The sequence below is a fragment of the Magallana gigas genome, chromosome 1 (assembly GCF_963853765.1).
Source record: "Magallana gigas chromosome 1, xbMagGiga1.1, whole genome shotgun sequence".
In the NCBI taxonomy this organism is placed as follows: Eukaryota; Metazoa; Mollusca; class Bivalvia; order Ostreida; family Ostreidae; genus Magallana; species Magallana gigas.
Genome location: NC_088853.1, coordinates 34,285,664 through 34,296,900, shown reverse-complemented (window position 1 = coordinate 34,296,900; position 11,237 = coordinate 34,285,664). Strand labels below are relative to the sequence as shown.

General features: G+C 41.5%; 1 protein-coding gene across 1 annotated transcript; it reads left to right on the top strand.

The window, feature by feature from the left end:
- Positions 1 to 3,349: 3,349 nt before the first annotated feature.
- Positions 3,350 to 4,987, top strand: LOC136275868 (uncharacterized). Its single transcript, XM_066085993.1, has one exon. The coding sequence runs from the start codon at positions 3,350 to 3,352 to the stop codon at positions 4,985 to 4,987; it is 1,638 nt and encodes a 545-aa protein (XP_065942065.1).
- Positions 4,988 to 11,237: the final 6,250 nt, after the last annotated feature.

Below are 11,237 nucleotides of genomic sequence, written 5' to 3'. Positions count from 1 at the left end.
GTTTTTTTGGACCTGGCGAGGCAAGGGTTATATTTAAAAAGTCCATATTCAGGACAGCACAGTAAAAAATCCATCATCACCACAACTAGTTGCGGTTCCATTCCTGATGTTTGACACATTGTGTCCACCGAGCAGAATTACAGGGCAGTGTGATCATCAAAACAGCACCCCTCCATTAGTCAGCTATTTCCTCTTTGCTTATAGACATTAACATTGCAGGCTTCCCACATTATGATTTTTTGTATTGACTTGAAGTACAACATTTAACAGTAGATGTGTGATGTTTGTGTATATTTGACATACTTTTATTGTCAACATTTTGTTAGCAAACTTTTAGGAACATTGTATGTACATTTAACATACATCTAAATCAGATATCATTGCACCATCATTATTATTGCCCATCATTTGCATGTGATTTTATTGGGCATTTATCATGTTACAGTAAGTCAATTTGATAAAACGAAACGGGTTTTTCATGCAGTGTAATTTTTGCATAGTGCATTGTTGAGATATATAAAACGCAGGTTTTTTTTTTGTGATTACATGGGCATATCACAATTGTGGTAACAATTCAGTGATATTTCAAGTACATTTTCAACAAATTTGACTCATGAACTTTGCTGATATTAACAGTTCTATGTATGTTTATGTTGTAAAAACAGTTCTGTGATTAGAATTACACAATGTGCACATTTTTAATATCAACCATGAGTGACCCAATGGAAGAAATTATCAAACAGGAAGAAAATGTTCCTCGCTACCCTAGTCGTCAAAAAACCTTAACAGAGAAGGGAAATTCTTTATACGAATTTTGTGTACAAAAATTGACAACTGCATTTGATCGCATATGGAAAGATATTGAAACAGAAATTTTTGAATTTAACTCAAAGGCCACAGATATTGAACCACATGTGATGCAGCGATATCAAGATGATGTTTCATGTCTCCGTCAGGAATTTGTGGCGTCGTCTGATAATTTGGTGGAATTCCTGATCAGAACAAACACTGCAGAAAGTTCAGCCGAAAGATCAAGACACCTTCAAGTATTTTCTAAGAGGAAGGGTGTTGTGGATCGGTTCCTGGCAGCTATTGCTGATCGCATTCTTCAGACCGCAGATGATATTTCCCAACGTATGGCTTCGGAATCCACGTATACTAGTCGCAGCAGCAAGAAGTCAACATCATCACAGAGCCGATCAGCTATTTTTCTTAAAAAGGAAATAAACGTTGAGAAACAAAGGACTCGCCTAGAATTTTTAAAACATGAACTGACCTTAGAAAAAAGAAAATCTCAGCTCAAAATGGACTTGCGTCTACTTAAACAGGAAAAGGAAACCGCTGTGGCAGAGGCAGAAATGAAAGCTGCAAGAGACCATATAGAGCCATTAGATTTTCATACAGTACTGAAGGAAGAGCATCATTCCCAAATGCCAAAGGAGGATATTATGTCCCATTTCCTGTCATCATTAGAGGGTCAGTCATCAGCAACCTTTGCGCAGTTACCACCACCTAAGTTCATTTCAACTCCCTATGAGCATGGGCCTAAGGTAAAATCCCCTGAACCTCAGATGCCAAGGAAAACAGCTCAACCAAATCGTAACGTAGCTGACTTTACCTCATTTTTGCTTAAAAAGGATCTACTTACCTCAAGGTTTATGTCCTTCACTGATCAACCAGAAGCATTTACAGCTTGGAAAACCAGCTTCCAAGGAATTCTTCGAGAACTACGAGCTTCACCTGGCGAAGAGTTGGATCTTCTCATTAAGTGGCTGGGGACAGAGTCTAAAAAATTTGCCATGACAATGAGAACAGCTAATCCAAAGGATCCTGAGAAGGCAGTTGATTTGATATGGCAACGTCTACAAGAACGTTATGGCAGTCCAGAACTTGTAGAAGCAGCCTTGAAATCAAAACTAGACAGATTTCCATTGGTTTCTATTAATGATGGCAAAAAGCTTTATGACTTAGCGGATCTGTTAACAGAAATTGCTGCAATTAAAGAGGATCCTACCTATGCAACTCTTTTGTCGTACTTCGACTCATCCAGTGGAATCCTACCTGTTGTGAAAAAGTTACCGATGAACCTTCAAGAGAAGTGGATTACAAGAGCTGCAGCCTATAAGAGACACAGTGGACTACCACATCCTCCATTCAAGTTTTTTGTGGAATTCATCGTTGAAATGAGTCAGATAAGAAATGACCCTGGACTTTGTGTACGGGAAAGAAATAAGGAAAACATTCAACGCAGGGTACCGGTAATAAATCGAAAGACAGATGTAGAGGTTGACAGTAGAGAGAGAAGAAAGGAAAGCTTAGACCCATCTAAAAGATGCCCTATTCATCCTAATGACTTTCATGCCTTAAACAAGTGTAGAACCTTTCGCACAAAACCCATGAAGGAACGCACAGACGTGTTAGTGAAACACGGAATTTGCTTCAAGTGTTGCAATTCAGCAGAACATTTTTCTAAGAACTGTTATGAGAAAGTGGCATGTTCTGTATGTGCTAGTAACTCGCATCCTTCAGCATTACACATTGATTATGGCACACCTCAAGGCGGGGAGCAAAAGGAGAATTCAGAGACCAAGAAAACTGTCAACAACAAGTGCGCCCAGATTTGCGGTGTTATTCCTGGAGGTAAATCATGTTCCAAGACAATTCTTGTCAAGGTGTATGAAAGAGAAAATCCAGACAATTTTGTGCGAACATATGCCTTGATTGACGACCAAAGTAATTGCTCCCTAGCAAAGAGTGAATTGTTTGACTTGCTCGGAATCAAGACTTAGACAAAGAACTTTAAATTAGAAACATGTTCTGGTGTCAGGAACATGACCAGCAGGGTTGCCAAAAACCTTTTAGTTACATCATTGGATGACAGTACAACTCATCAATTACCGCCTGTCATAGAGTGTGACGCCGTTCCGGATAATCGTAATGAGATAGCAACACCTGATATAGCTAAACGATTCCCACATCTTGCAAACATTGCTAGTCACATTCCGGAGCTAGACACTCAAGCAAAGATACTGCTTCTTATTGCACGGGATTTGATCATAGCACATCATGTTCTCGATCAGAGAATCAGCCATGATGCTCCATATGCTCAGAGGTTGAGTCTAGGTTGGACAATCATAGGTGAGACATGCTTGAACAAGGCTCATTTACCTGCGACAATATCAGTTAACAAGGTATACCTTCATAATGATGGGAGACCTTCTATCTTGTTGCCTTGTAGCAGCTCACTCACAGTTAAGGCTCCTCCTGTTGACGAAGATGATATGTCTTCCATATTTGAAAGAACACCAAGCCAGGGCCTTCACAGGAAGATAATATATTCCTAGGAATCATGGAAAGTAAGTTCCATCGCAACTCGTTAGGGGAATGGACGGCTCCCCTGCCGTTTAAGCCTGGACGACCCAGACTTCCAAACAATTATTCTCAAGCTATCAAGAGAGCCAGATCTCTCGACACCAATCTTAGGAAGAATCCTACCAAAATGGACCATGCCCTAACCTTTATGGAAGGGATATTGTCTAAAGGGCATGCCGAAGAAGCCCCATCTTTACAATCAGACGATGAGTGTTGGTATTTGCCAATATTTGCCATTTACCACCCAAAGAAGCCAAACAAAATTAGAATAGTCTTTGACTCTTCTGCCTCGTATGAGGGAATTTCGTTGAACTCGGTGCTGCTCTCAGGACCAGACTTAACCAATAACCTACTCGGTGTGCTTCTTCGTTTTCGCAAGGAGAGAACTGCACTAATGGCGGACATTGAACAAATGTTTTATTGTTTCCGTGTGTCCAGAGAACATCAAAATTACTTGCGCTTCCTATGGTACAGGAACAATGACCCATCGGATAGACTTATCGAATATAGAATGACGGTGCATGTTTTCGGTAACACGCCCTCGCCTTCTGTTGCGACATATGGCTTGAGACAATCTGTTGCTGACCATCCGGATCCTGAAATCAGAGAAATAGTACAGAGAAACTTCTATGTTGATGATTTGTTGGTGTCAATGCCGCATGAGAAGCAAACTGTTGAGCTCATCAAGGAGACTCAGAAGGCATTGATGGAAGGCGGGAAGTTGAGATTACACAAAGTAACCTCCAATTCTCAAGAAGTAATGAGTGCATTTGAAGAAGAAGTAAGAGCCAAGGACTTGAAGTGCATTGACTTGAGACTAGATGAGGCACCCTTACAGAAAAGTCTAGGACTTACTTGGGACTTACAGGCGGATTCCTTTAAGGTAGATGTGACTATGGAGTCCAAACCCTTCACGAAACGTCGTATGCTGTCCACGTTAAACAGTCTCTATGATCCCTTTGGATTCATCGGTCCTGTGATACTCAGAGGAAAAATGCTGTTTCGTAAGGCCTTGGATTTGTCATCTGATTGGGATGATCCTCTTACTGAGTTTGAGAATGAATGGAGAAATTGGTGTGATTCACTTCAAGATTTATCTCATATTAGTGTTCCTCGATCTTACACGTCTTCAGGTTTGCAAAACTCTTCTAGAGTAGAAGTTCATGTATTTTGTGATGCCTCCGAGTTGGCCATCTCTGCGGTTGCCTATCTAAAAGTACTGTACACGGAACATGCAGAAACTGGATTCTTGCTTGGAAAATCGAAGTTGGCACCTACACATGGACACACAGTTCCCCGACTGGAACTTTGTGCAGCTGTACTTGCAAGTGAAATTGCTACCATTGTGACAGACAACTTAGACCACAAAGTGGACCATACTCAGTTCTACTCCGACAGTCGCATAGTGTTAGGTTACCTTTACAATACTTCAAGAAGGTTTTATACCTATGTGTCTAACAGAGTACAGAAGATACTTAAGGTTGCTCCAGCCAATCATTGGTCTTATGTGCAGTCAGAAAAGAATCCAGCAGATATTGGATCAAGATCAATTGCTGCAAGAGATCTCCAAGGAAGTAAGTGGATTAAGGGACCTGACAGTCTCCTTAAGACTTAAGACTGCAATGAAGTGTTTCCTTTAGTGGATGCTGAGAATGATAGTAATGTAAGACCACAACTATCAAGCTTAAAGACTGTTACAAAGAAGCCATTTGGAGTAGAACGATTTGATAGATTTTCAACATGGAACTCATTGGTCAATGCCTTGAGCGCACTGAGATATAGAATATTGAAGAAGCATTGAGTTGAGAGTGATAGATTTTCCTCAAGTTTCCGTCGGTTTGCAGAAGTGTTCATTGTTCGGACAATTCAGCAGGAGACCTTTCATCAGGAAATATCATGTCTTCAATCTGGAAGGACCATTTCAAAGGACAGTTCTATTATCAACCTCGACCCTTACCTAGATGATGATTCCATTCTGCGAGTAGGTGGACGACTGCAAGCTGCTGACATAGAACATAACCTTAGGAACCCCTGCATCATCCCTCGTTCGCACATAGGTAGACTCCTCATTAGCCATCATCATGACTTGGTACATCATCAGGGAAGGCACTATACAGAAGGAGCAGTACGAAGTGCGGGTTACTGGATTGTCGGTTGCAAGAACCTAGTGTCCTCTGTCATCTTTAACTGCGTTACATGCCGCAAGTTGCGTGGACGATTAGAACAACAGAAAATGGCAGACCTGCCATCTGTCCGAGTTAGACAGTCTCCACCATTTACCTATGTGGGTGTTGACATGTTTGGTCACTGGGAGATAGTGACCAGGAAGACGCGTGGAGGAAGTGCAAATAGCAAGCGGTGGGCTATAATGTTCACATGCCTCTCTTCCAGAGCTTCCCATATTGAAGTGGTGGAAGATATGTCGTCCTCGGCCTTTATCAATGCCCTTCACCGATTCATATCTATTCGGGGAAAAGTTGCAGAGTTTAGGTCTGATAGGGGCACAAACTTTGTCGGAAGCACGGATGCATTGGGTATTGATGCTGTGAATGTAGAGGACCAACCCCTCAGGAAGTTCTTGAGCAAAAATGGTTGCTGTTGGATATTTAACACTCCATACTCTTCCCATGATGTCCTTGAAACGTTGATGGCAGAGGTTACAGCAATACTCAACAACCGACCATTGGTTCCTGTTTCCACTGACCCTAGCAATCCATTAATACTTACCTCGAATATGCTGCTAACTCAGAAGACAGAAGCTGATCTTCCACCGTTTCATGAACTTGATGTAAGAGACATGTATGTGTCTAGCTGGAAACAGGTACAAGTCCTTGCTCAGCAGTTTTGGAAGCGCTGGCACAATGAGTATCTCCAACTTCTCCAGCAACGACGAAAGTGGACAGATTCTAAGGACAATCTACGGATTGATGATGTTGTTCTTCTTCGAGAGAAAGAAGCTCATCGCAACGATTGGAGTATGGGTGTTATCAATCGAACATTTCCTGATGACGACAGCAAGGTCCGCAAGATAGAAGTTCGCACAAGCAGAGGCGGACAGCTTGTCCATTACGTACGACCAATTACAGAAGTAGTTCTTTTAGTGCCACACCGTTAGACTTTTGTTATTATGAAGTGATTATGTAGTGACTGGCGTCAGGCGGGGAGTGTGCTGACACTTTCCGGAACATTTTGTGCCGTTTCGGGACGGTTTCATGTTTTGTTTACGTTTAGCCAACGTCAGCCTGGTGGCTCACGACTCGGTCGTCCTATGTATTGCTCAATTGCAACTTGATTTTGTGGCCCCATGGAGTAAGTTTATCATAATATTGTGTGAATGTATGCTCTGCTTAAATTCAGAAATGTTTCAGTGAAATTTTCTAATGTTTACTATTTTTCGTTGTGATCATGGTGAAGAGGAAATTCGAATGCAAAATGTTGTCAAATCTAAATCTGTAATTGCGAAATTTATTGTGAAATTTATTCATCTATTTTGTTATGAGCATATTGTGATTGTTGTTTTTATTTGTTTTTTCAGTTTTTTACCCTTTAATGCCTCGTCATTAAATAAACAAGTAAACTGTTTATTGTGAGTTTTTTGGACCTGGCGAGGCAAGGGTTATATTTAAAAAGTCCATATTCAGGACAGCACAGGCACTTCGTGCAGCCCAGTACACAATGGACGATCCCATGACCCATATAACTTTCTTACATCCTGCAAATCTTAGTACATGTATTTGTTAATGTAGGAACAATAGAAAAAATGAACAGTAACAATAAGCTACAAGCAAACTTATTTGTAGCAGTATTAAAACGTAATATATGAAGCATAAGACTCTGACCTCCAGCGCCCCCATTGTTTAATAACTTAATCAGGGATGCCCCTCATTGCTGCCTCTGTTGCAGCCCCAATACGAAACGAATGCGACTTAAATCGTCCAATCTTACCCTTCGTCCAATCTTACCCTCACAGAATTGCAATGATTTGGCAAGTATAGCTGAAAACTGATAACATGTCAGGGGTTTGCCATCAAAATGAACTAAGACCTTGACCTAAACCCTGAGCTTGAACCTGTAAATAATCTACCACTGCCCTAACAGGGCATGCCTGACCTCTAGTTTCTGACAAAAATAGGGTAGAGGAGTGGCCTAGTTGATCAGTCTTTGATTGTCTAATTGTGACTTTCACATGTTTACACCCATAAGCCTCAACAATGGCAATGTCACCAAACTGCAAAGGTCTCAAGTCCCGACTTTTGAGTGATTTGCTGGTTAATTCCCCTACTCTCAAGAATCCAAAAAATGCCAATCAGAATGCTGCCTTAAATAAACAAATTTCATAACAATTAAGACAGACTTTTTCTAAAGCCTGGAGCAGTGTAATCAGGATATTAAGAGTCATCGGGGCCCGGGTATCGTGTGTTGGGTTTTGTCGGGCTGCCCCTTCTAACAATTTAGTGACTATAAATGACTTGGTAATGTCCGTGAGACCATGAATTTTGTACATATATGACAAGCCGGATATATAAGTTCTAATAGATCCAGAGGCTTTCCCTTCTGCAGACATAGAAGCTATAAATTGAATGATATGTTCGAGGGGAGCTGGCCATGAAAGAGGTAACCCATACAAGTACCTTAAACGATTGAAACTATCAGAAGCTGTTTTATATGTTTGCCATGTACTCTCTGCCATAGAAGCCCTTAAGAGTCTACTGGTTTCCTCCGTCAAAACTGCCAAATCTCTGGGGGTAGTTGTGTTGGAGTTGGGTCTGCATATGGAGCCAAAACCCGAAAACGTGGCCACTGACAACGAGAAATAGTCTGCAATTGCATTGTATTTGGTGTATATGTACTCAGCCTTAAATGTAATGTTAAACTTGAGGGTATACAGCACCAATTTCATGACCAAGACATAACCTCAATAGATTTAGATGTTTGTTTACTATGTACACCACTGCCTGGTTGTCAATATGAAATAAGATCTTCTTGTTGGCCAACAAAGGACCCCAAACATGTAATGCAACTACAACTGGAAAGAGCTCTAAATAAGTCATGTCCTGTAGCCTACCTAATTTTTCCCATTGATGCGGCCACCTTCCAAAAGCCCATTTATTGTGAAAAAAAATACCAAAGCCCCCCGACCTACCACCTGCACTATCTGTAAAAAGCTGAATCGTGTCATTTGAAACCTAGAGCCTACCAGGGAAGAGAGTAATACCATTGTACTGATTCAAAAAGTCTAGCCACATTTCTAGGTCTAACTTCATCCAGGAAGAAACTGTTATCTTGGATTTAGCCTGTTTTAAACCAACTGTAGAATCAATCAGTCTACGTATGAAGGCCCTACCTGGTGCAACAACTTGGCATGCAAAATTCAAAAGCCCTATGATAGACTGCAAATCTTGTACATGTAAGGTAACTGTTGGTGTGAGTAAGGTGGTTTGAACTTTGGTCCTCAGTTCGTTTAGTTTGCTTGCAGGTAAGCGCATTTGCATAGCTACAGTGTCAAGTTCAATCCCTAAAAAAGTTAAACAGGTAGTATGCTCAACTGGCTTGTCGTCAGCAATCGGAACACCAAATCTAGCACAAGTGAGGTGAAAAATGTGTAAAGTATGTTTACCTATAGAGTCATCTGACCTCCCTGCAAATAAAAAATCATCCAAGTAATGTATGATGTTTTGACTACCAGATTTCTTGGATGTTAGCCAATGTAAAAATGTACTAAACTTGTTAAATAACGCACATGAAAGCTTTGAACCAAACGGGAAGCATTTGTCGAAATAATATTTGTCACCTAACTTAATACCTAAAAGTCGCCCGGGTAGATAGGTAATAAACGAAATGCACTCTTGAGGTCAGTTTTGGCCAACAAAGTACCCTGCCCCAGTAACTGAATCATCAGTACAGCTTCATCTATGTTACTATATTTAACCTTGCAAATATCTGGGTCAATAAAATAATTAACCGAGTTAAAATCTGGGTAGGATAGGTGATGATATGACAAAAATCCCCGTCCTTCTTAGGTACGAGGCCAACAGGTGAAACTCTAAATGTGGGGAAAGGAATTTCATCCAAAGGACCAGCCATCCTAACCAAGCTACCCTCCTTATCTAACTTTTGCTGCACTATTTGAGGAGCATCCCTAGCTGATTAAAGGTTTTTAGCTTCAAAATAAATTCTATGTCCGGCATACTGTAATGGAAAACCAAATTTGAAACCTTTTATCAATTGGAGTTTGTCATTCTGAAAGGGGTATAAATCTAACTCAATACATAGGTGGTTATAAACGATGGGTGTTGAACCCAGACTTTACATGGGGATGTGCCCGAGAGACTTAGTTTTGCCTCGGGCAATTGGCTTGAGGATGGGGTCCTCCGCAGTGTTCACATCTGTGTCTAAACCTGCAGGGGTTGAATGAGCAGGACCCCCTATTAAAGGCATAGCAGTTTCCGATGGGCCTAGATAGCTTGCTGGTATTTTGACGAGGTTTGAATCCTGCCCCTGCCCCGTAAGAGTTGGACACTGGTTTTGGGTTCAGATCCCTGTGGCATTGCGAAAGGGGTAACTAGGCCCATTATTACCTCCCAACATGTCTCTGTCAGATGAGTGTGTAAGTGACTGTTGTAATTGCCCAGGCGAGATAAACATGACCCACAACTCGACATATACAACCCCCCATGATGATGTTGGATGGCGTTCCATTTTCAATCTAAATTGCTCTTCATATTTGGCCCATCCCAGATGACCCTGCCTACCAGCTGCCAATCGGATGTTATGCATGTATTTAAGCATATCTTGGGCTTTACCTGGAAACTTTTCGAGATAAATGGACATGAAAATTGTGAATGCAGTTGTCCAGGTGTTTATGTTGTTGATAGACTTAAGGTGTTGTTTTTCGATGACAAGTTGACCATTTTTAATCACGAGTTCCCCTGTAATGTGAGGGTCCGTCCGTAAGTCACGAGCCTGTTTTAACAATATTAGTAAGTTAATGTAGGCCCCAGCCCATATCTTTTCGCGGATGGCTAAGGGCACGTGACTTCCTATTGGGTCACCAATGCTCATCTGTGCGGCGGGCCGACTAATCTGCACCTGTTCCCCAGTAATGAGACCCCAAATACACTGATTCTCCACGACAGAGCCTACACTTGACTGATTAAATGCAGAATTTTGAACAGACAATACATCAGGACTAAAATTAATGTTTGTACCTGTGGCTGCGGTGCCCACACTCTGCTACAGACTTTGGTCTGTTGGTAACTGACCCTGAGACTGTCTACTGGAGCATTGGCGATCCGATGACGGCTGTGGAGTGACCTGTGGTGCTGAAGGTACATGATTCAGGCTGACGTTGAGCGTCTCCCCTCCGCTGTTAGGTGTAGGAGCGCATGGTACATCACTTGTCTCGCTCGCAGTCGTTGTGGCCTCGATAACCTTTCGGCTCGGCCTTCGAATTCGTTTCGCCGGGTTCCCCTGTACGTTTTGGTTGCCTTTCTTATGCTTTTTAGGAGGCATTTCGCTAGATGGCGACCGATTAGTTTCCTAACGCTCTGCGATTTTTTAAGCTGCTCGTCTGCCTTGTAACCGTCGTCTGATAAATCAGTATCTATTAGAGGCTTAGTCGTATGAAACAATGTGTATGTGCCAAGATCATAGTCTCAGGGATGTTTGAATTGAACAATGATGCAGAGTTGTCGCACTTGCACAGGAATTAAAAGTATTTATCACAATATGGTGATAAATCCAAAAAAGTTCGACTAACAACTGTCAAGCGTCGACATAATACTTCGAGTTATCAGCTTTACCTAAACCTATAGATAGACAATAATTGACTAACTACATAATAAACTGATGATTAGGGCTTTTCG

What these genes read in the sequence shown, in the direction of transcription:
- LOC136275868 (XM_066085993.1), top strand. Translation starts at nt 3,350, where the DNA reads ATGGAAAGTAAGTTCCATCGCAACTCGTTAGGGGAATGGACGGCTCCC.